Raw genomic sequence first — 25,200 nt, 5'->3', positions numbered from 1 at the left:
CTCTCTCTCTCTCTCTCTCTCTCTCTCTCTCTCTGCGTGTGTGTGTGTAAGCCAGAGGTCAGTGTCAGATGTTTCCCTCAATCTTTCTACCTTATGTTTGGTTTTTCACTGTATTTATTTGAGTGTGTGTAAATCTATGGGCCACAGCATAGGTATAAAGGTCAGAAAACAATTTACTTGCAGGAGTCAATTCTCTCCTTCTGTCATATGGGTCCCAGGGATCAAACTCGGGTTATTAGGCTTGGTGGCAAATGTACTCAGTGAGCCATCTTGCCTGTTATTTTTTGAGATAATATTTTACTGAGCCTGGAGCTCACTGACTGGGCCAGTCTTGCTGACCATCTAGCTCCCGGGATCCTCCTGACTCCACCTCCTTAGCACTGGGATTACAACTTCACACTGCAGAGCGAGTCTGGAGAGTCAGCAGTTAAGAGCACTGGCTGCTCTTCTAGAGGACACGGGTTCAATTCCCAGCACCCACCTGACAACTCACAACTGTAACTCAGGGATTCTGACACCCTTACACACACGTACATGTAGGCAAAACACCAATGAACATAAAAATAAATCATTTTAAAAAAAGTACATACTGGTAACACCCTCTGTTGTTCTGTTCTTTGGTCTCCTCAGTATAGGCTTGGCTACTCTAGAACTCACTCTATAGACCAGGCTGGCCTCGAACTCACAGAGCCTTCCTGCTTCTTCCTCTCAAGTGCTTGGTAGTTCTAGGGCGTCAATTCCAGCCTCATGATTGAATTGCTGACAATTAACTGACCGAAACGTTTTGCAGCTAACTTCCTTTTCAGTGAGCTCCATCCAGGCTGACTTCTTTCCCCAAGGGGCCAATTCCATAGTTGACTCTTTTTATGAGAAGTTGTCTCCTCAGAAGATTCATCAGTGGCTTCTGGGTCAGTTAGAGAAGAAACAGCAGTAACAGCTGTCCATTCATCTGATTCTGAAACCTGACATGGGGTAGGAGGGAGTACCGTCCCGGGGCCCCTTAGAGAAGGCCCTTTGTCTGGTCCCTCCTCGGACAGCATGGCTCACCACTGCTGGGCCTAGTGGGCCAACTATGGTTGGAGAGGGCTATGTTGTCCTCAAAGCCATAAGTTGGAGAGTTGATCCCCTGGGGGTAGTGTCAGGACCTGGTAGGGCATTTAAAATGTGGAAAGTCCTTAGATCAGTTGGGGGGGTGTGTCCTCAAAAGGGCCATGCCGTCTTCCTGTCTCATCATGGAAGATCCCATGAGGTCTTTGAGACTTCAGTCAAAGCGGTGCTATACTCTCCAAGCCTTCTAAACTGAGCTACATAAAACCCACTCTTCTTTTTGTTTTTTCTTTCTTTTTTTTTTTTTGTTACCATTTTGTGACATTTTTCGCCGTGTAGCTGAAGCTAGCCTTGAATTTGTGACAATCCTGCTTCTGAACCCTACATTCGAGCATTACAAGCATGTAATCCCACCACACTTAGCCTGCCTCTGCTATTTTGTTGGAGTAATGAAAACTCAGTGCTGGTGAGGGCTCAGCTAGTAAAGGTGCTTGCCTTTACCAGCTGAGTCTGATTCCCAGAAACGGGAAAGGTAGGGGAGAGAGACAACTCTAACAAGCTGTCCCTCTGACCTCCACAAGTGTGGAGTACCTATGGCATGCTTGTACACACATACACACACACACTAATACATAGAACTTAAAATAAAAATCTTTAAATATATGATTGGATATAGGAGGCAGCGCTAGTGTTTGTCCTGGTCTGTCTCCTCCCACTAGAGATGAAGAAATTCTCCTTGACCATGATTAGAGGCCACTGCTTGCTTGCTTACTTGCTTTGTTTCTTTCTCTATTTTTTTTTTCCAGATGGGGTTTCTCTAAGTAGCTCTAGCTGTCCTGGATTCCTTTTGTGATCCAGTCTGGCCTTAAACTCACAGAGATCCACCTGCCTCTGCGTCTTGAGTGCTGGGATTAAAGCTGTGTGCCACCACGCCCTGCCAGTTTCCATTTATTAATTTCTCAGAGGTCAGAGCAGGGAGACGTCTGTAGCCTTGCCCCTCTATTGTTCAGAGGCATCAGAATCAAAGACCCTGTTTGGGGCCTCCATTCTCTTACCCACTCTGGACCCTTGCAAACAAAGGCTGAGTCAAAGTGGGGCTGTTGAGGCCAAGTTTATTGAGTCATTAGCTCATTCTGCGAACTGGAAACAGAAGATTTAAGTCTATCCATCCCAACTCTAAGGTGCTTTCTGTGCCTTCAGCCTTGACTGTAGAGGTGGACATTTCCTCTCTGGAGAGGATAGTCTTCAGTTTCCTGAGAGTTGCTCCAGCCTGTGTCTGTGTAACTCATGGGGACATGAAGAACAGTGGGCTGGCATTGTTTCCTAGGACAGGAGTAGGGAGCAGAGTGCTGATAAGTCGCTCTGACTGGGGCCAGATCAGGCTGTGGGTGTTGGGCAGGCTGGCTCAGCTCTGGGTTTCTGTAGGCTCCTCTCATCAGAGAGTTCAATGAGGAGGCAGTGCATCTCATCCAACTGGATGGTCAATTATAGGACCGAGTGCCAAAGGTGACTAAAGGAGTTCAGGGACTTAGTCTCAGAGGGACCTTCCAGCCAGAGCGTTTCATTTTCTGGAGGCCTGACAGGTGTCTTCCACCTTCCTGGATGTCATGATGGGAAACATGGCATGGGCCAGAGAGGGGAACAAACCTCTGCCCAGATGCTAGGGAGGGAGGAATGTTGACAGGGAGTCAGTAGGGGGAGGCTGAGGAAGGGGATGGCTGGCTCTGGCCCAGGGACAAGACTTCCAGCATCTGTCCAGGCTGGCAGTGGGAAGAGGGCATGGATAGCAAAGCCTTGGGTAGCCTGGGGCCTGGAAGTATGTGGGGAGAGGGCGCAGTGATAGAGTATGAGGGGCAGGGGGTACCCTTGTCCACTATCTCTGAAGACAGTCACTTGTCCATGTGCTTCAGCAGCAGGTCCACAGCCTCGGCAAGGTTGTCCATGTACCCATCTGCCTTCACTTCCGGATGATGCTCATCACCAGGCCTGGAGGACAGGACCACAGGTTAGTCAAGCATGATATCAGCCCATTTTTGTTATTACTGTATACTAGAGCCCAGGTAATATTATAAAGAAAAGGTATTTATGTAATTCCAACTTTAGAGACTGAAAATCCTACATTAGGCCTCAGGGAGAGCAATAAGGACAATGCATGGTACACAAGAGTGATTCAGGGTTCAGGCTTAATCTTTAGGAACTTACGACTAAGCAGGTTCTTCTGCTCAGCGTCCACAAGAACCACCTGCAAGCTGAGCGTGGTGGTACACTCAGGAGGCAGAGGCAGGTGGAGCTCTGTGAGTTTGAGGTCAGCCTGGTCTACAGAGTGAGTTCCAGGACAGCCAGGGCCACACAAGAGAAACCCTGTCTCAAAAAGAAGTGATATAGCTGTCTCCTGAGAGGCTCTTCCAGTACCCGACTAATACAGAAGTAGAGGCTCACAGCCATCCATTGGACTGAGTACAGGGTCCCCAATGAAGGAGTTAGAGAAAGGACTGAAGGAGCTGAAGGGTTTGCAGCTCCTTAGGACAAACAACAATATGAACTAACTAGTACCCTCAGAGCTCCCAGGGACTAAACTACCAACCAAAGAATACACATGGTGGGACTCATGGCTCCAGCAGCATGTGTATAGTAGAGGATGGCCAAGTTCGTCATCAATGGGAGGAGAGGCTCTTGGTCCTGTGAAGATTCTATGCCCCAGTGTAGGGGAATGCCAGGGCCAGTAAGCGGAGGGTGGGTTGTTGAGCAGGGGAAGAGGGGAGGGAACAGGGATTTGTTTTAGTTTTTGGTTTATTTTTATTTTATTTTATTGGAGGGGAACCTGAGAAAAAAAGATATTGTAAATAAAGAAAACATCGGGAAAAAAAAGAAAGGAAGAAGAGGAGGAAGAGAAGGAACCTCCCCAAACACCCTGAGAACAGTAACTCAGTGTCCTTCCCCTGGATCCTAAATCATTCAAGGTCTCAACAATTCCCACGTGGTCACACTGGGAACCAAGACTCTATCACATGAACCCTTGGGGGACAAATCACACTCAAATCTTAGCAGCCAGTGACCCTACAATAGTCTCCTAAAGCCACTGCCAGTTGGCTACAATGAAGCTGCCTTCCAGCACGTATCCTGGCTTTACCCTGAGGAACCCCTGTGTTCTCTGCACTGTCCGGCAGCCAGGGCTTCGGTTCCGTTGAGCCCTCTTCTGGGCCGTCCCATAAGGCACACACCCTCCTACTGTCGGCCACTCCACACCACTCTGCCGTAGAGCAACTGCTGGCCTTGGCTCCACCTATCTCTAGCAAAAGTGTAACCCAGGGAGAGCACCCTGCTTGGCAACTGGGATGCTGGCTTTGGGGGGACAACTAGGGTACTGACAATCAGAGCTCCTCTCTTCCCTGATGCTCTAGGATACCATGTGCTGCCCAGTTCTTTGAGGCTACTGCTACCTCATGGGGCACCAGGGGCTCTTGGCCAAGCCATTCCTTGTCCGGGATACTTAGGATCAGGACTGCCTCTAACCCTAACCCATTCACTAGCCACGCCTGCAGTCTGACTGGACAATGCCCTCTGACGCCAGTGCCGAAGTCTGGGCATTTCCTGTGATTTCCTAGATGAGGCCGAGAGCCCTGAATTCTGAATGGGTTCTAAGCAGACAGCAAGATTAGGGAGGCGAGGGAGGCTCATCTTTACAGTCCTCTGAGGATGTGGAGGCCTCATCTCAGTAGCCATGGGCAGCCTTGTTGGGGCTGGGAGCCAGAATCTAGTCTTGGCCACCAGAATGCCCCTTCCCATTTTCCCCAGGCTTCATGGTGTCACACTAAGCAGTCAACCAGGGTGTGGCAAGAGGAGGGCCAGCTTCTGCAACCCTTCTACTGTGGAGTAACACGCTGCCAGGATTACCTGAGGCCTGACTCACACTTCCTAGGAACAATATCTACCTGCCATATTATTGCCCCCTCAAAACTTCACCACACCTTCAGGAAGTGATTCCATTGCCTAGCAACATTTAAAACCCATGCTGTCCTTTTTGAAGACGGGATTCTGGCAACTGTAGAATGGCTGGCCTGAAGGGAAGAGCCCTCCCTGCATCTGCTAAGGCCCTGGACTAGAAGGGACCAGAGGAGAATCTCCCCCACAGAGAAGGGCAATAGGGACAGCCTAGCTCCACATCCACAGGTGGGGCCTTCGCAGGAAGGATAGGGAACAGCCTGGGGCTGAGGGCATGATGGTAGCCAGAAGGTCAGGGAGTCTGTTAGAGGCCTGAGCCCAGCTTCCACCACCATCCTGGGGATGACACAGGATGTTTGTCTGTGCGCAACCCTGACCCTTGGATCCTGGCTGGAAGTGGGGCAGAAGCAACTTTGCCAGGTTCACCTGGGTACTGTTTAGAGTCTGGGGCTTGAAGGTTTGCTTAGGAGAGAGACACTGCTCCCAAACATCTCCTCTGTTCCTGCATAACAGTCTATGGTAGGTCCCACAAAAGCCCCTTCCAGCATGGCCACCATCCTGCCTTCTTCTGGTGGGTTCCTCACGAGAGAAAAGGGGTGTTTTCTGCCCAGGTCAAACTGGTGCCTTTCATCTTGCCCTTACCCTCCTCTGAATCCGCTTCAGTCCAGTCTCCTTCCCTCTCTCTCACAGTCAGGATGTTCCCCCTGACATGCTCACTGCCTCTCCCCTGTAGAAACTGCCGACTCTCCCAAATGCCCACAGCCTAGACCCCCAGCACAGCAGAGCTCCATCCTGCCTAGACCCCTCCACATAACAGCCACCAGTTGAGATATTTACCACATCTAGAGACCATTGTCCATGCTGAGCTTTAGAATTCTTCTTCCCTCCAGCCCTCCCTCCCTTCCTTCAGACATTCTCATTTGGTAGCCCAGGCTACCTCTGAGCTTACAGCAATCCTTCTGCATCGTCTGTTAACTACTATGCCTTTAGAATGCTCTTAAAACATGCTCCACGGAACTCCTACACACCCTTCAAGAAAGACTCCACTCACTGGTCCCTGCCTCCGGCTGCACTAGTGATAGAGTACATGCTCTCTGAGTACACAGAGCTTGTCCTCTGTCCCACTGTGGTTGGACAACACCCTGATTCACCTGCTAATGATGACAGGTGCTGGGAGTGCTTTCTAGAAGGAGTGTTTCTTGTCCTCTGTGTCCCCGGTGCAGGGTTGGCCCTCAGCAGCACCCAGGAAGTGTCACCCAGTGAATGAACAAAGGGCTTGGGAGACTGGGTGCTGCCTGTCATTAGCTATTCCTCCCCCACATGCCCTGGGAGCTCAGTGCAGGGAATGACTGAGTAATGGCAGAAACAAGGCGGTTCTGTGCACACAGCCCACGGGCCAGCTTCACAGGGATGGGCTTTGTACCCACTAAAAGAAAAGAGCAAAGGGACCCAAGCAAAGAAGCCCAGAAAGGACTGTCTCCTGCCACCTTCCACCTCCAGAGCACAGATGGCAGAGGACATCCTCCAGGGCAGCCCTGCCAGGGTGCCTCCTCCTGCTTTCTCCCAATCATTGCCTGTTCCCCAAGAACAGGGTCGGACAGGGCTCTCATGACTATGGGGGGCATGCATTCTTGTTCACTGCTTTGGGCCAGTTGGGCTGGGTCTCCCTGGTGGCTGAGGCCAGGTCTTGGGGCTGCCCAGAGAAAGAGCATTCAGAGAACTTGGAACTAGCATGGGTAGTGAGTGATGCCAACAGACCACACTGACGCAGCTGGAGGGACAGAGGGTATCGCTTCAGGGGCCAGATGCAAAGGGCATTTTCACATTCGAGTGTGGGTGGGACGGGAATCTGGATTACCCTGGAGCCTCGACACCAGAGCACAGCTCCTGCAAAGGCCAGGAGGATGGGGCTTGGAGATCTGCCGCCTCTGATCTATAAAGTCAAGCCTATAAGGGCTACCCTCCACTGGCATGCATTCAAAACAAAGGGTTCCTACTATCTAGCTGCTGGCTCACAACACACATGGTCAAGACAGTTTCCTGGGTTCCAGAGGAGACAAGAGGCCTATGCTAGGCTGCTGGCAGGTGCCTGAGGGTCAGTGATCTCCCATGGTATAGCTGAGTGGGTGGACACAATTCTCGGACATACGCACCTATCCCTCTGTGTTTTATTTATTTATTTATTTATTTTTATATTAGTACACTGTAACTGTCTTCAGACACACCAGAAGAGGGCATCAGATCTCATTGTAGATGGTTGTAAGCCACCATGTGGTTGCTGGGAATTGAACTCAGGACCTCTGGAAGAGGTATCAGTGCTCTTAACTGCTGAGACATCTCTCTAGCCCTCCCTCTGTGTTCTAATACTAGGTTCTGGAGGTGGATGAGGAATAAGTGTTCCTGGAGTTGGGGGTTCCCTGCCCTGTCCCTTGGGGAAAACACTGGGTCACTGATAATGAACATACTTAAGTAGACAGCCTCCGCATGGAACCCATGGCTTTGTTTAGCCAAGGCCTCTCTGGTGTCCACTCTACTCAAGGTCTGGTGTGGCTGAGAGACAGGAATAAAGGGATTTATTCCTGTCATGACCCTTGGAGAGTTGGGCCTGCCTGGTGCCCTTAGTTCATGGAACCTCTAACCTCATGTGCCTGCACACAGTCTTGGAGCCCTCAGCCCTCAGCCTGTATCTTCAGCCATGCCTCTACCTGACACTAGCTGAAACCACCATGGACAAGGCTTCATCAAGATTCCTCACTGGCTTGGAGCAATCTGAAGGTTGGCCACATGTCAAGTATCAGAGCCATCAGCCAGCTCCACGCTCCAACAAGGGAAGTGGGCCGATGGCAGGCCTCAGGAAGCCCCTACTGAGGTGTCTTAGTTGATGTTCTATTGCTGTGGAAAGACACCATGACTAAGCAGCATATGAAAGCAAGCAATTAAGTGGGTGCTTCCTTACAGTTTCAGAAAGTTAGTTTACGGTCATCATGGCAGGAAGTATGGCCGCAGGTGTGCAGGCATGGTGCTAAGCAATAGCTGAGAGCTTATATCTATCTTATCAGCAAGATGAGGCCGGGAGGGGGAGTTGGGGGGAGGGTTGGAGGGGCTGGCCTTGGTCCCACACCCAGGGACACATTCCTTCCAATAAGGCCACACCCCCAATCCTTTCTACACAGTCCACCAACTAGGAACCAGACATTTAAATGAGGGAGCCAATGAGGGCCTTTCTCATTCAAATCATATAAGACATAGGTCACTGGCCACTAAAGGGAGTGGAAATCTATGGCTGGTACCTCCCTTGCAGTCAGAGTTTCAATCAACACAGGTGACCAAAAACTTCCATCTCTTGGCAGCCCAACAGAGCAAGAATGTGGCCAGTGTCTAGTCCAGTATCTTGCTCAATGTTCTGCCATTTGGCTCTGCAGTAGGAGCACCCCTTCCCCAGATACCCCAGCAGAAGTGGAGTGCATCTGAAAATACCATATACTGTGAGGGCCAACCAGCCCAAACCCCAACCCCTGCACCTCTCCATGGAAGCGAGGGGGCTGAGGAGGAGAGCAGAGCTCCTAGCCAGCCTTCTGTGTGGTAGTGAGGAGCCCCAACTCCTAGCACTATCCAGATGAGCTCCAATACTGTTAGGCCCCAGCTCCATCCCCTTCCCAGGGCTCCAGCTGGCTGTTTTCACTCTTACTCCAATCCCACCAGGGCAAAAACCTGTCAGCAAGTCAGCAGAGCTAAGAGTGGGGTGGGTTCCTGTGCCCACAACTGAGACACACCCTCCGTGCATGTGGGCAGCATATGTTGGAGGCTGGGCATGCAGCCCAGAGGCAGAAGGAGTCGTGTTGCCTGTTCTAGACCCATGGCTCCCTGAAGTCCCTGGTAGCCTCAGCTCCATCTACAGCTGAATATCTAAGGTGGGGTTAGGGCTCATCGAATTAAACTCTCCTGAGGAAGACAGTGCCTCAAGAACCTGGAGCCCACCCCAAGCTGATTTGTCCTCCAACTGGGAAGGATCAGGGGTCTCCCCCACCAAGAGGTGGTGCTTGTGAAGCCAGTTTCAAGGGCACTGAGCCCTGATGGATAAACTGAGGCAGGGAGTTACCAGAAGTCTCATACATTTTCAAGAGCCACAGACTCAAGTCAGGGAAGTGGCTGCTGGTTGGGCATGTGACAGTTTGGCCATCCGCTTCCTCCCCTAGGCCCTAGGACTTCTGAGTGACTTCAGAGCTGACAGGCAGGCAGCAGGAAGCCCTGCTGTGTCTAGGGGAGGGGTGTCCTGCCCTAAGGGCTTCAGAGCAGCTTGAATCTATAGCCAGAGAAGATAGGTCTCCAAGCCCTTTTCTCTTGTCTTTTGTGGGAGCCAAGCTGGTATCTCAGATCTCCCCAACTTCCACCCCGGAGCAGAAATACCCTTTGCTTCATTACCTCTGACCCCCTCGAAGTGACACTCACAGCCCTGGGTTGTGTGTGTGTGGGGGGCAGGCTGTCAGTCAGTATATGAACTGCACTCTAAGTCACTAGGTTCTCCACCTGTGTGGGGACACTCACAGCCCTGGGTTGTGTGTGTGTGTGTGTGAGAGAGGGGCAAGCTGTCAGTCAGTATATGAGCTGCACTCTAGGTCATGAGGTTCTCCACCTGTGTGGGGACACTCACAGCACTGGGTTGTGTGTTTTGGGGGGTGCAGGCTGTCAGTTTATGAGCTGCACTCTAGGTCACGAGGTTCTCCACCTGTGTGGGTACAAACCTTCCTGAGAATCCCCAAGAGCTCTGCCCAGCACTCCATGCAACTGTGGCCTGCATCTCTTGGGACAAGAAACAACAGCTTAAGGGGTGGAGACAGCCCCGAGTCCCAGTGGTAATGGCTGAGTTGGTATGCAACATTTTAACCTAACCTAGATCCAGGCTCTTCTGAATGGCTCCTCTGGGAGTTGCTATTGAGCTTGTTGACCTCTGGCCAGACCCTGATGTCTGTGGCAGGGGCACCCTCTCCCCTCCCTTCCACCTCAGGACCAAATCCCAGCTGAAAAGTGTTTGCAGCTTTGACCATGAGGTGAGAGGAGTCCATAGCTCATGGAAGCGGACAAGATGGGAGGCTGGGGGCCTCTGAGTAGGGCCACTGAGAGCACCTTAGAATCAGCGGGACCATGAGCCAGGTCTGAGCAAGGTCGTATCCGGCAGGCAGTGGCAGTGAAAACTAGGCAGGGCTCGCTGTTAGGAAGATGGTCACTGTTACTGACTGCTCAGGATCACTGTGTGCTAGGCACACTCATGAATTAGTAGTGATGACACCTATCAACCAGACAGAACCCCACTCAGGGATCCATCTGAGCCTACTCCACACAGCGGACAGCTTCCTGTGAGGTTCCCACACACCCCAGATGGCAGCAGGGTGAGTGTGGGCAGAGCAGGAACCGCCGGTTGGTATGATGGTGGTGTCTTTGGAGTCCTCTTTGAAGTCGCTGGCCATGGCTGGAGTATGGAGCAGGTGTACTTAAAGTCATATACCTACCAAGGATCCTTGGAGTTTCTGGCTGGTGCCCTTCAAGACTAAAAGCCAGACAGGCATGGTGGCAGACATCTTTAATCCCAGCAGAAATAGGCAGATCTCTTTGAGTTTGAGGACAGCCTTGTCTACATAGTGAGTTTCAGGCCAGCTAAGGCTACATAATAAGACTTTGTCTTAAAAACCCAAAACAAAACAAACAAAAAGCTAGAAAAAAATCTGCCTTCTTGAGCAACCTGGAGGACCTAATAGTGGGCTGAGGCTGTAGGCAGCTGTGTGAGGGAACAAGGCCAAGTGCTCCTGTCCTACCTCCACCTGCCTCTACGGTTCTTGCTTTGTGTTTTGTTTTGTTTTGTTTTGTTTGAGACAGGGTCTTTCTGTGTAGTCTTGGCTGTCTAGGAACTCACTTTGTAGACCAGAATGGCCACAAACTCATAGAGATCTGCCTGCCTTTATCTCCTGAGTGCTGAGATTAAAGGTGCATGCCCTCACTGCCTGGCTCTATTGCTCATTCATCCTCCTCTTCCTTTTTCAAGATTTATTTATTTAATTTTATGCATGTGAGTACACTGTCCCTATCTTCAAACACACTAGAAGAGGGCATCAGATCCCATTACAGAAAATTGTGAGCCACCATGTGGTTACTAGGAACTGAATTCTGGAACTCTGGAGGAGCAGTCAGTGCTCTTAACGGCTGAGCCATCTCCCCAGCCTCCTATTGCTCATTTGCTCATTCTTTTTTTTTTTCTTTTTCTTTTTTTTCAAGACAGGGTTTCTCTGTGTAGCCTTGGCTGTCCTGGAACTCACTCTGTAGACCAGCCTGGCCTTGAACTCAGAAATCCACCTGCCTCTGCCTCCCAAGTACTGGGATTAAAGGTGCGTGCCACGACTGCCTGGCCCCCTATTGCTCATTCTTTGTTTGTTTTTTGTTTGTTTGTTTGTTTTGAGACAGGGTTTCTCTGTGTAGCCTGGCTGTCCTAGAACTCACTCTGTAGACCAGGCTGGCTTCGAACTCAGAAATCCGCCTACCTCTGCCTCCCAAGTGCTGGGATTAAAGGCATGCGCCACCACTGCCTGGCCTATTGCTCACTCTTAATGCTAGACATCCTTCACTCAAGTGCATTTCCAACCCACCCCTGGAAAGCTTTGACTGAGAGTCAATCCCCAAGGAATATGCCATGTCCATCAGGCAGTTTTCTTTGACCCCTTCCAACTCCCAGTCCTTCCCTCCTCCCTTAGGTACTCATTCTATGCCCATGGCACCCAAAGTGAGCATCCTTCACTCCTCTACACCTTTGTGGTATCAGTCATAGCCTTGCCTCTACCAGCACATCAGGACACGGGAGTTCCACGTGTCCTTGGGCAGACCAACACTGAGAGAGCCTCCTTTCTCTATGTAATCGAGCTAACAAGAGCCTCACCTTAAAGTTGACAAACCAAGGTTCAGAAGCAGTAAGTGGCCTGCGCTGGTGTTCAGAGGTTGGTTTGGAAACATATGCAGCCTGGTCTAGATCCCATGGGGATCCAGGACTGAGCTGTCAGATGATGAGCAACGGTCTCTGAAAGGCTAGCAAAGGTACGTCTATTGGGGCTGGCAGCTGGCTTGGGATAGAGGAACCTCTGACAGCTGTTCATGTTTTGATGAAAACATGGTAAGCACCTGGTATATGTGTGTGTGGATTTAAACAAGTTGGTCCCAGCCCTTGCTGAATGCAACAGTTGAGTCCCTGAGAGATCTGCCACACCCAGGGCACAGGGCCAGGTGTCCACCTACTCAGGGCCTCTCAGAAAAGCTACTCTGCCCTCCCCTCCTCAAGCCAGCTTCCTAAGGCTGCACTCCTAGGCTCTGAATCTTCATGGTGGTGCCAGGAGAACAAAGGCATGGAGAAGGGGGTACCCTCCCTGGTCTTGCAGCTGGCCAGCATCATTGAATCCTGCTACTTGAGGACCTAGTACTATCTTCATTGCCATGGACAGAGCCCAGTGACTGAGCCAGGGATCCTGTTAGTAGACAGAAGTGAGGCCACCAGGGGCTTGGCACCCTGGGAGGGGGCACTGATGCTCTGGAAAGCGACCTGCCCAGACTACCAGGTGGCAGGGTGGTCCTTACACTTCAAACCCCTGTCCTGATCACTCTGGTCCCAGTGAAGGCTCCCCTCCCTTCACAGTGCTCACTGCTGGTGAGCTCGTTGCTTGCTCCCTGGGAGTTCCTACTCCATGCAAGTGTGACTGGAGCTTAGAAACTGGCTTCCTGACCTCATGGCTCTCCATGGACTTCTGCTGGAGCAATCTCTGCCTCTATCACATCTGCTCCACTGAGGAACATTAAACAGGAAATTCAGATAGTCAGAGCACCTGAGGGGGATGCAGGCCACAGGAGCCACTAGGTGGTATAGGTGACAGCATGTTCCACAAAGCCTGGGCCAGACCCCATCCTAAGCAAGCTGCCTCTCTGAGGTGCACTGATGCAGGAAGAACTAAGGGTGTCTATGAGTGACAGGTTGAGCTGGCATGGACTAGCAGGACAAAGGAAGGACTGTCTGTGACTCCACCCTACCCAGGGACAGGAAGGTTCACCCCTCTCTCATTTCAGATGTACTAGCATCTCTGCTGGAGTAACACTGACTTTAAGTATTCAAGTCCATGGGAGGAACATCGCTCTTCTACCTCAGGCCTGGATATCTTTGCTAAGAGTTAATCTTAAAGCAACATGGAGTTTAGTGTGTGCAAAGCTCTTGGTAAAAGCTTACTGACTTAAAGAACAAATGTGCTAAGGAATTACAAGGATGGTTAGGATATCCCATGGCCTGCAGTCCACAGCAAAGAGGGCACTTACTTACAGCAAAGTAAGCCCAGCGTGGCATATCTGCTAGGTAGAATACTACACAACTCTGAAGAGGGATCAGGGTGAGTAGGAAAGAGGTAACTGTCACGGGACTACTGAAGTGGAAACTTAAGGGCTTTTTGGAGAGAGTCAGTTGTGTTGGATGGTGTTTTATTGGGGCAAACACGTAAAGGAGTGTTTTCCTGAAGTGGACACAGGTGTGAAAGGCTAAGGCAGACTTGTGAAGGAACATTTCACTGAAGCAGACACAGGAGAGAGGATGTTCTGCTAGAGCAAGCACATGAAAGGATACGTGATGGATTCTCTGTTGACAACATGCATGTATTGGTTTGCTTTACATTGCTTTGTTGAGCTGCATTTGTGGGGACTCCATAGAGAGAAATGCAGCAAAAAACTTCTGGTGGTGTGCAGCAGTTTCTTGCCACTCCTGCAGACTCTGGCCGATTGGATGAATGTGCTAAGGCAAGGCACGTGGAGAACACGTGATGTTTGGAGGGTATAAATAGGACTTCACAGAGTGCCAGAGACAGGGCTTGGCTTGCTGGTATAGCTAGCTGTGCAACCCTATGGCCTCTCATCTTTGCTGATTTTTTTTTTTTTTTTTTTTTTTTTTTTTTTTTTTTTTTTGGTTTTTGGAGACAGGGTTTTTCTGAGTAGCCCTGGCTGTCCTGGAACTCACTCTGTAGACCACGCTGGCCTCGACGAACTCAGAAATCTGCCTGCCTCTGCCTCCCAAGTGCTGGGATTAAAGGCGTGTGCCACCACTGCCTGGCCCATCTTTGCTGATCTTTGCTTCCCTGAGAGAGGCACAGCTGAGAACTTCTCCTGGTGTTCCTGTTGGTCCCTCCTACTGACTCCAGCCAAGGCTGAGGCCTGGCTGTCTCTGCTAGGTCATGTCACCACTGTTGCTGACCCAACTCTACCAACCTGGACTGCCGTTGTATCTGTGAAGTGTTTGCGAGTGGATCGAGCTGCTGCTGCCTGCTAACCTGTGAACTGAACTGCCGATTTCCAGACAACACATTGGGAGTTGCTCCAAAGAACCTTTCTAAACAGGTCCACTTCCCCCCATCCCCGTATCCTTTCTTTCCCACTATTTCTGGTGGGTGGTGGGCTACAAGGGAGGTTAAAGCATTTAAGAACCATTATTAAAAGTAAGGTTTGAAAAAAATTAAAGTTACAGATCATAGTTACAAAGATTCAGAAATTAACAATTGTCCCAACTAGGCCGCTGTGAAGGCCACTTAAGCTCCTTGTTGGTGGCAGTGATACTGTCTTGGGAAAGTATATGATGAGAACAGTGTTCCCTCCATCCCACATTGCCACTGTTCCCCAGAAACATACCAGGCTGAAGAGTGATGAAGATGATGATAATGATGGTGGTGGTGATGGCTAATATTGTTACTATTATTAGTTGAGACAGGGTCTTGGTCTAGAGTTCACCATGTAGTCCAGGCTGGCCTCAAATTCACAGAGATCTGAGTGCCTCTGCCTCCTGGGTGCTGGGATTCAAGGAGTGTGCTACCATACTTAGGAAGATTACTCTTTAGCCTCACCCAGGGTCATGGCAGTCCCTTCTGAACCTGTGGCTTGACAACTACGGGAGAAACAACACTAGCTAGTGCTGGTCTTGAAGGCAAATGCTTGCCTGGGGCACAGCAGATGCCATGTGCTCTGTAGACCATAACCAGTTGTTACAGACCAGGTAACCCTGACGTATGGATATGCTATCAAATACACAGGCCACCTGGGCACAGGGCCCTCTGCCCTGACACTGACTGCAGCAGGTGTCACAGATTCCCAACCCATGACTCTCCAGATAGAGTTCCAGGGAGGGCTATGCCCATTATCACAGTAGCTCATTGTAGCACCTCAAGGAAACCTCCAGTCATACACCAAAGGGAAGGAAGCAAGATGAAACACGTAGAAGCTTCAGGACAGGGAGCCAGCACACGGCACACAGGTCCCAGCATAGCCCTGATACTGGAAATAACCAGAGGGAAAGTCTATCAAGTCCCCAAACCTGACAGCGTCTCTATGGTGCAGTCCCCTAGGTTCTAAGTGGAGAAACTGAGGCCAAGAGGGGACTTCCTAGGAAGACTGTACCTGAGAGGCAGCACCAGGCCTTGAGCACATGAACCTCCCTGCCACCTTTAGGCGAGTGCCCTCTCTCCCTTCCCTAGCCACTCTCCTGTATGTACAGGAGGCCGGGTAGAGCAGTGTGGTTTCCCTTCATTCCTCTGTACAGATGCAGAAACCGAGGCACCCCCAGAGGGATCAGGTGGGAGTCCAGCATCCTACCTACATTTACTTTGCACCTCCTGTGCAGGGTTCCCCAAAAAGCTAACTAGACCACGCCCTTAATCATAGGCCAGGAAAGCCAGCTTGTAAACCAGCAGAGCAGTACGGTGAGGGGCCATTCAGCTGAGGCTGGGAAGCCAGCCTGCCCGAGGTGGTGTGCCCCACACTGGGCCAATTGTGTCCATGGGGCCCTGTCCAAGCTGCCTGGGCTCGTGGCTGGCTGCCTGGATGGCTCCTGGACAGAATCTTGTTTTCTCCAGTTTTCCTCCCTGACCAGGAGGCTGAGCTGCTCCAGGGAGCATTTACCCAATGCAACTTTGACCCTCAAAGCCCTGACTACCGTCTCACTGTGCCTAGGAAGCCAAAGGCCAGCCCAAAGGAGCTTGCCCTGGGACCTCCCATACCCACTGCCTGCTGGGAATGCATGACAGCAGAGGACTGACTCAGTGACCCTCAGAAGACTGCAGGAGAAATGGAAGGTTGGAAAAGGATTTGAGGCAAAAGGGTTGCAAAAGGCTTGAGATTCAAGGTTGAGATTATCCTTGAGTTTGGAAGGCCCCAGTGATTGGCTTCCTCTTACCACCACCACCACCCGCTCCCCTCCATGGGTGTCACAAGGAAAGGCCCTCTTTAACCTTCAGTTTGGTGTATCAGGGATCAGCTTTGCCGTGATTTGAGGATGAACAGGGCTTGTTGGGTGGCTGGATGACAAAGAATGCTGTAGGGGTGATGTCTAGAAAGCAGGCCTAGGTGCATCTCCTGTTCTAGCCCTTCCTAGGTAAGGAATGGTCACACCATCTATTGGCCTCTCTGGGCCTGCTCTGTGTCAGGTCCTCAGCACACTCACCTGAGACTTTCTGCTGTGGGTTGGCATCCCACGGGGCTCACTTCTGTTCCCTGCCCACCTGGCGTCCTGACTCATTTAATCTTCTTATTCTCCCAGAGAAATGAGTTTGTCTCAGGTGTAGTCGCTGGTGGGGAGGAGAGGGGAAGGGAAGCATGTGCCTGCAGTTATCTTAAATTGTCCCTAAACAACGGGGGAGTCTAAGTGCCTCCAGGGACTCTTGGGAAGGGCTGTCAGTCCAAGATCAGAGGTGAGAGGGAAAGGCTGGCTTAGGTGTTCAGTGGAAGCCCTGCGGAGCTCACACTAAAATTCATGCCAATATCAAAGCAGGAGGTGGCTGATGCAGGGTGAAGAAGAAGCACCAGGCTCCTGCAGAGATAGAAGAGCCCAGGGTCTGGAACCAATTACAGAGGTAGCAACTGAAACAAAACAAAACAAAACAAAACAAAACAGTATTGGCCGGGTGGTGGTAGTGCATGCCTTTAATCCCAGCACTAGGAGGCAGAGGCAGGCGGATTTCTGAGTTTGAGGCCAGTCTGGTCTATAGAGTTCCAGGACAGCCGCAACTATACAGAGAAACCCCACCTTGAAAAACAAACAAACAAATAGTATTGTAACCTAGCCAGCTACCTGTTGCTGGAGAGAGGCCATGGACTCGAGGAGAACCTACTACTGCCATTGTCTTAAAGCAGTAGAGTTCCTAACTTTATTCCAAATGTTTATCCTTATGCCTCAGGTAAGTGTAATCCTCAGCCCTCAGCCCTCACCCAAGAAGCCTCCCTTTTGCAGCACATGGAGACAATTACAAAGAGCCACAACTAGTCAAAATACCATTGGATGCCCAAATACAACTGACGCATTTATAATGCAACCCCTATACCTAAGACTCAGGGAACATCACAGAAGAGCAGTAGAAAGACTGTAAGGGCCCGAGGACCAGAACATCTGCTTACCCAGGACCTACACAATGACAACACTAGGGGACATGCCAGCACGAGTGGGGGCTTCCCCTTATGAATGGTTGAGAAGGAGGATCAGCCATGAGCCCCCTGATGGGTTATACAACCCCAAGTGGTCAGCCCTAAACATATACAGAGGAGCAACACTAAGTGACTCAGTGGGCCGTGTGTGTGTGTGTGTGTGTGTGTGTGTGTGTGTGTGTGTGTGTAAGAGAGAGAGAATGTGAGAATACAAGAGGGTGTGTATAAAAATAATTATAGAAAAAGGTCATAAATATGAAAAGAAAGGAGAACATGGCAGGAATTGGAAGAGGGAAAGGGGTGGAAATGATGTAAATACAATACTCATGTATGAAATCCCCCACCCAAATCTAAATTTAAAACAGAAAACTAGCCAGGCAGTGGTGGCACACGCCTTTAATCCCAGCACTTGGGAGGCAGAGGCAGGCCTGGTCTATGAAGTGAGTTTCAGGACAGCCAGGGCTACACAGAGAAACCCTGTCTCAAAAAAACAAAAACAAAACAAAACAAAAAAACAAACAAAGCAGAAAACTAGAAGACTGGAAACATGTCTCATTGAGTAGGAACACTTGCTGTGCAAGCATAGAGCCCGAGTTTGAGCCCCTAGGTCCCATGTGAAAATGCCAGGCATGGTTACACCCTGTTGGAGGGTGGAGTCATCCTAGCCAGCTCAAGCAAAAGGGCAACTCTCAGTTCAGTGAGACACGGTCTCAGTGGAATAAGGCAGAAGGTGCCAGAAGAAGGCACTCAGGGTTTCACACACACACACACACACTCACACACACACTCACACACACATACACACACACACTCACACACACACTCACACACACACACTCACACACACTTACATAAACACACTCACACACACACTCACACACACATACACACACACACACACACACACACACACACACACACGAACGAAAGGATGGAAGGAAGGAAGGAAGGAAAAAGGAAACTAGAGAAAAGACAGGCCTAGAGCAGGCAGAGGCAGGAAGCAGCAAGGTGCCGCTCAGCGCCAGCCGCTTCTGTGCATCCTTCCAGACTCTGGATCCCACAGACCACAAACCAGACATCTTCCTGTGCTGCTTACAGCCTGGAGCTTCCAGATGAGTCCAGAGGGAGCACAGGTATGAGCCATGCCCTCTGGGTCTCCTTCCCATGGGGGATGGTTAATAGAGTCCCCTCTAGCCCCACCCTATACCAGTGAGTGAGCCCCAGCTCTGCAGCACCTGCTGGGACATCTCGCCATGCTCTGGGCTGGACCATATCTTCTCAATTATACCTAATGAAATGTTCAAGATGTATTTGCAGGTCCTCCCACTGAGTGTCATGCATGCCAACACTTCTTGTACCCCAACTGCTCATATCAACACATCTGAACCCCCAAGTAGCACTTAGGTACCCTCTATTCTGCAAACCCCTTCCCCACTTCTTGGAAGGATGGCTCTGGCTCTCTCTGTGTTCCTTACATAGAGATGTGGAAACAGGAGTTTTTTGGGTTTGGGGCTGGTGGAAAAAAAATCTCAGAAAAAAACAAAAAACAAAAACAAACAAACAAAAAAACCCCAGATGACCTTGGGCCTTTTTTGTCTAGGGCAAGGAGACTACTTCCTATACAGAGGCCAGAGACTGTTTACCTAGAGCCAGCCCCTTGCCTTGCTTTGCCTTGCCTTGTCTTCCCTTGCTGAACCCAGCAAGGGCTGGAAATGCATTCTGCCCTCTGTTAGCTGGCTGTGGATCTGTTCTTTGCCTTCTAAGAAAAAGGGGCATGCCTTTTCTCGGTTACAGAACCTGAAGTGTCAGTGCTGGGTGTGGTACTTCCTTGCTTTCTTTTCATGTGTCCAGCCTACTGTGGGGCTGGAGGACAGAGGAACACCTGGCCTCTTAAAGCTACTGCCTTGGTTACACAAGTTTAGTCTCCGCATGGGCAGGGGCTATGGATATTTCAAGCAAGGAAACCAAGTCCCCTAACAGGGAAGGCTGGACACACTCACAATTAGACCTTGACTTGGAATCCTGGGTTGGTAGTGTTCATGTGTCTGGTTTGGGAGAAAGCCTCCCTTGACCAGGCCTTCCTATGCCCATCTTCAAAAGCCAAATGGCCACATTCAGAAGGCCACATGGCACTATCTGCAGACCACTCAAAAGAGTGGGCACAAACATGCACAGAAGTGTTAGTAACGGGGCTAGGCTTCTACAACATCACAGGCAATAAAGACATCCAGCCACATCCAGCCCACAAGAAAGGCCCCAGTGCTTTCCCATGGATGTGTGGGATTGGTGCTTTCCTCCACAGGCCACAGGCAAAGCCAGTGTTTGTTCTGCACCCCAACCCCAAAATGTACCACATCTTCCTGCTGCTGGTGGGTGGGGAAAAACAGAAAGAGAGAAAGAGAAAAATGGGTTGAGGAAGACAGAAAGAGAGGGAGAGAGACAGTGGGAGGCAGAGTGTCAATGAATGAATGCTGTTAACATTGCTCTTTGGAAAAAATGACAGATCCAAACCCTGCAAAGCCAGTCAATTGCACATCTATTTTTCTAAGCAGGGAGAAGGGAGTGCTACAGAAAACTTTCCTGAAAGGACTTGGCCTTGAAGTATGAAGTCAAACAACTGGAATTGGCAGGCAGACAGCTCTGGATTCCACCAGGCTGAAGAACGGTGGCCCAGTGGTAGCTCAAGCTGAGGCACAATGTGACTATTCATAGCTCAGCTGGGCAGGGGCCTTCCAGTCTGAGAGGCCATGGCACCGGGGACCACAGAGGTCTGACCCAGAGCCAATTGTAGCTCTGTGGCTGTGTGTGTGTCCCCCAGAGGCAGAGAGGCCAATGGGCCAGTCTGAGGGCAGACAGGACAGTCTTGCTTTGAGCCACTAACAAACACATCAAGGAAACACCTGAGAATGGGGATTTTAGGCCATCAATCAGCTGGATAGGGCTCTCATGCCATGACCTTCCTAAGCCTCCAGGGCTGCTCTTGGATCTCCCTCATGAACATAGCCCTACCTGCTCCTGTGGACCTACCATGGGCTTCCTGTGGCCACAGCATGTTACCTTGTCAAAGTCAAGTTTGCATTTGTGCTGAGAGGTGGCTTAGCCTTCAGCCCACAGCCACAGCTTCTGTGTGTAGGACAGACAGGAAGCTGGACTTGGGGTACATGCTGGAACAGGGATAGAGGTCCCATGTGTTATGTGGTAAATGAGCTCCACTAACAGGCACCATCTTCGATGCCTGAGTTGTTGGAGGCAGAAGAGTCTACATGCTTCTGCATGGAGTGTCTGTCTCAAGACTGCCTCATGGTAGCAGGAATGGGGTTTTGTGAGGGTCTGACCAAAGCTGTTTAGGACACTGGTTCTTAAGGGTGACAAGTCTGTTCTCTCTTTGTTTCACAGAGGGCACCATGAGATCACTGGACAGTCTTCCTTGGCTGTTCTTCTGGGGGAAAGCACAATTTATGTCTAGTCTGTGTTTATAAGTAAGCAAGCCAGCTGGTCAAGGGAATGACATCTAGGTTTGCTAACCTCTGCTCTTCCTTCCTCAGCCTAGGACAGAGTAGAGCAACCACCACACCCTCAGTGGAGGATGGTCAGCCCTGCCCCTCACCCCTCACTCCATTCAGGATCAGTTAGGAAGCAGACAGGGTGAGCAGGCCAGGGGGCTCTCAGAAAGCAGCCTTAGGGAGCTGGGCCCTACGCTCCTGCAGAGCTGGAATCCTCAGATACAGGCATGCTTGTGTGAATGGGTGTAGACATATTGTATAAAAGCAGCTTAGGGAGTCTCTCCAGAAAGGAAAGCTTACTGTCTTCAGGCCTTCCTAGATACTTCCAATGTGCTCTCAGGGACCACCCCTCGACCCTTCTAGGTCCAGGCTGGAGGAGTGACAGTTGGCACAAATGCTCTCGAGTGCCAACTGCAATGGGCTGTGATTACAGCTGGCCCACTGGTAGCTCTGCAGACACCCAGGGCTCAGGAGCAATACTGAGAGGTCAGGAGCCAGAGGTTAGGGACACAGGCCCAGTTTGGGATAAACTCCCTGCCTCTAGACCATCGTGGTCTCCCCACAGTGGTGTTGAGACTGCACTTTGGGATGAGGGTGAAGGTTACCCCAGAGCCTTCCTGAGAGCTTTGGAGTCCCAGAGTATGTCCTGTGGTGGTGTGCAACTGGGGCTGTTCTGTCCTTCACTGACTGATGTATTTAACTGTGGCTGTCCCTCTGCCTCAGCCTTCCAGGTGTTGAGACTGCAGGTGTGAGCGGCCCTGTCACCTTCCCTGCCCTTCCCACATCCATCCTCCAGGCTCCCTGAAGCCCCTTCAGGGATCCCTTTCTTACTCATGCTCAGTCTGCATTTTGCAGAGACTAGAGAGCAATCTCCTCTGAGTGGCACCTGTGCCTCTGACACAGCAGTGCAGTGGTTTTGGTTGGTTTTTGGTCTGAGACAGGCTGTGCTGGGACTCCTGCCATCCTCCTGACTGAGGGAATTATGGAAAGCAACAGAGTCTGACTATAGTGTCCTCTGCCTCTCAAGTACTGGGATTAAAGGTGTGTGCTATCACACCTGGCCACCAACTGTCTCCATATTCATTCATATTCATATTCATATTCATATTCATATTCTCTCTCTCTCTCCTTCTCTCTCTCTCTTTCTTGTTATTTTTTTGAGACAGGTTTCACTGTGTAGCCCTGGCTGTCCTAGAACTCCGTAGATCACACTGGCCTCAAACTCCCAGAGATCCACCTGCCTCTGCCTCCCAAGTGCTGGGATTAAGGGCATGCATCACCATCTAGCTGCAACTGTCTTCTTTCTTGAAGCCAGGTTCAACCCTAGAAGGTCATCAGAACACACTGTCCTCATTAGAACACATGTCAAGTGGGTCACATGTAGTAGTACCAGTTGCATGTTTGGTGACAGAGTGACTAGATGCTGCAGCTGGAAAGCAGAGCAGGGAGGCAGTGACACCCTAGGAAGTGTCAGGATGACAGGTCAGCTCCCCTCTCCAACCCCAGAACTGGCTGATACACTTCACACACTGCAACACTTTAATCTGATAACCTCCAACTTCCTCTTAGTGGTTAAAAGGACTCCACATGACAGTGACTTATATGTGCTCACGTGTAAATGCGCCTGTGCCCACAGATGTAAAGCAAGCCAGCATCCAAGACAATGATAATAAAACAGAATAACTTAATCCAGGAAAGGCATCTTCAAGTGAGCAAGTCTTTAAAACTTATTTATTTATTTATTTAGAGACAAGGTCTTATTTGGTAGCCCAGGCTGGCTACTGAGTGCTGGGATCACAGGTATCATCCACTATGCCCAGGTTTGCAAACTTTTTTGTTTGTTTGGTTTGGATTTTTAAGACTAGGTTTCTCTGTATAATAGCCATGAGTGTCCTAAAACTCACTTTGTAGATCAGGCTGGCCTTGAACTCACAGAGATCCACCTGTCTCTGCCTTCTGAATGTTGGAGTTATGTGCTACCATTTCCAGCTGGTTTACAAACTCTAATTTATAAAAAAAAAAATTGAGCAATTAAAATCTGTAGTAACAGCAAGGCACCCAGAGGTCTACAGGCACACTTTACCAGCAGGCTTCTGCAGGCCCTTTCTCTGCCCACCAGAGAGCCTGCTCTTCCTCTAAGCCTACATCCTCACGCTCTCCACAAACACAAATTAAAGTGACGCTGCTGGATCCCATGTTGCCAGGCAAACTCTATTCTTGAGGCAGCAGTCTGTCTACAGGCCAGGTAGAGCCAGTCTATGTCCTCTCCCCATGAATCTAGGACACCCTTCAGTGGGGCTCCCCTCTTATTTGTAACTGACTGTGACCCATACCTGCTATAGTGTTGGGGAACCGACTATTTCCCCTAATTCTGTCCCCTACATCAGGAAGGAGGATTGCTTCTGGTCTCTGTCTACTGGCTCCAGTAGAGAGAACTGGCTTGTCTCACAGATGTTCCCTCCTTCTCTACATGTCACACACACAGAAAGGAGGTAACTCTGAGTGTAAAAGGGGCAAGAAGCCCTGTCCCTCACCTGACATGCTATCTTGTACGTTCTGTGCCTTAGCCTTATGACCAAGATGGCTCAGAGGGTAAAGGCCTGCCACAAAGTCAGACAGCCCAAGTTTGGCCCCCGGGACTCATATGACAAAAGAAGAAAACCTACCCCTGCACGCTGTCTTCTGGCTTCCATATGGATGCCGTGGTATATATGAACTCCCCAAAATGCAGTAAGTAAATGTGAAAAATTATTTTCTCTTTTAAAAAGAACCATGTCAAACAGAGATCTGATTCCATTTATAACCATATCCAAAACAATAAAATAGGGGCTGGAGAGATGGCACAGTAAGAGAACCTGATTCCCTAGCACCCACAGTAAAAGCTGAATGTGGTGGTGCACACCTATAACCTCCATGTTTTATGGGGTGGAGACAGGAGAACCAGTGGGGCTTGCCGGCTGTCAGTCTAGCTCCAGGTTCCATGAGAGACTGTCTCAGAGGTCTAGAGTGATGGAGCAGGACACCTGATGTCCTTCTCTGGTCTCTACCCTTATGTGCACAGGCATGTGTATGCCCCTCCACACACCTACACATACTACATACACACATATACACACAAATGGAAAATTTAAGAATAGTAAAATAGCAACAAGTTTAACATCAGAAATGCAGAGCTTACACTCTGAAATGCAGAGTTAAAATGGTTAAAATAAAGAAGATCCAAATGAACATGAAGACATATTCATGGATGGGGAGACCTAAAACAGTGGCACCCTTGCTACAGCCTGAATGTCCCCTCGTTCGTGTGTTGAAACCGCTTGCCAATGTGAGAGCATTAAAGGATGGGGCTCTTGGGACTCTATTAGTGACTTTATAAAGAAGACTAGAGGGCAGCATCCAGACGCTTCTTGCATTCTGTCCCTTCCTCTGAGGATACAGAGAGGGGAACTGTCTTGAAAGCAGAGAGCAAGCCTCAGAAGACACTAATCTGGCAGCACCCTGATCTCGGGCTCCCCTGCTCCCAAACTGAGGAGACTTATTTCTCTCCTTTATAAACTGTCCAGTCTCAGGCATTTTGTGACAGCAACACAGTCCACGACATCCCCCAATTTAAGCTACACATTCGATACAATCCCAGATGAATTCACGGAAACTGACAACTTGATTCTAAAATTCACACAACATCGCAAAGGACCCAAATCAGAGGCAAGACTGGGAAAAAGTACAAATTCATGCTCACCAACTTTTGAAACTTACAAGTAGTAACTGTGTAGTGTTGTGCTTACCCTAGACACACCACGTACACGAGGCCAACTGATTTATTACCATTATCATGTATGTGTGTGTCAGGACAGTGCAACATGTCCAACTCTGCTCACTACAGCATGACTTTTTTTAGACTCCGTTTTCATTTGTGGTGTGTTTTTATACATATGAACAGTGAACGCCTGGAACCCACCCCATGCCTACCCACGGAGGCCCGGCATATAAACTGTGGGGCCGCAGTGTGTTGAAACACTATGGTGTCACTTTGGCCTCCTTCCTGGGTATGCTGAAATGCTGATTTCAAGGTGTGCCAGGCCTGGAAATGAATAGGTGTTATGTATGGCCTGTTGGCACCAAGCTGTGTGAATACAACTGAGGGAGACTGGCTGGTGCTCAGAGCAGCACTGCCTTCCCTCCCTCAATGTTGACTGTCTGCAGGGGTGACTCACATTTGCCAGAGCTGGGATAGCAG

General features: G+C 50.1%; 1 protein-coding gene across 2 annotated transcripts in view; it reads right to left on the bottom strand.

Annotated features, from left to right (window-relative positions):
* Positions 1 to 2,136: 2,136 nt before the first annotated feature.
* The window catches only part of Lhpp (phospholysine phosphohistidine inorganic pyrophosphate phosphatase), a 100,290-nt gene continuing 77,226 nt past the window's right edge, over positions 2,137 to 25,200 (bottom strand). The window contains exons 7-8 of one of the 2 annotated variants that reach the window (XM_031388597.1): positions 2,912 to 3,033; positions 2,137 to 2,370 (exon numbers count right to left, since the gene is read on the bottom strand). In XM_031388597.1, coding sequence (XP_031244457.1) covers positions 2,937 to 3,033 — 97 coding nt within the window. In that variant the 3' untranslated portion in view covers positions 2,137 to 2,370; positions 2,912 to 2,936. Of the gene's footprint in view, positions 3,034 to 25,200 lie in introns of both variants that reach the window. The other variant, XM_031388598.1, reaches the window with a different exon arrangement.

This window comes from Mastomys coucha, unplaced genomic scaffold (genome assembly GCF_008632895.1).
Source record: "Mastomys coucha isolate ucsf_1 unplaced genomic scaffold, UCSF_Mcou_1 pScaffold21, whole genome shotgun sequence".
In the NCBI taxonomy this organism is placed as follows: domain Eukaryota; kingdom Metazoa; phylum Chordata; class Mammalia; order Rodentia; family Muridae; genus Mastomys; species Mastomys coucha.
Note: the sequence above shows the minus strand (reverse complement) of the source record. Positions and strands in the feature narration are given on the sequence as shown.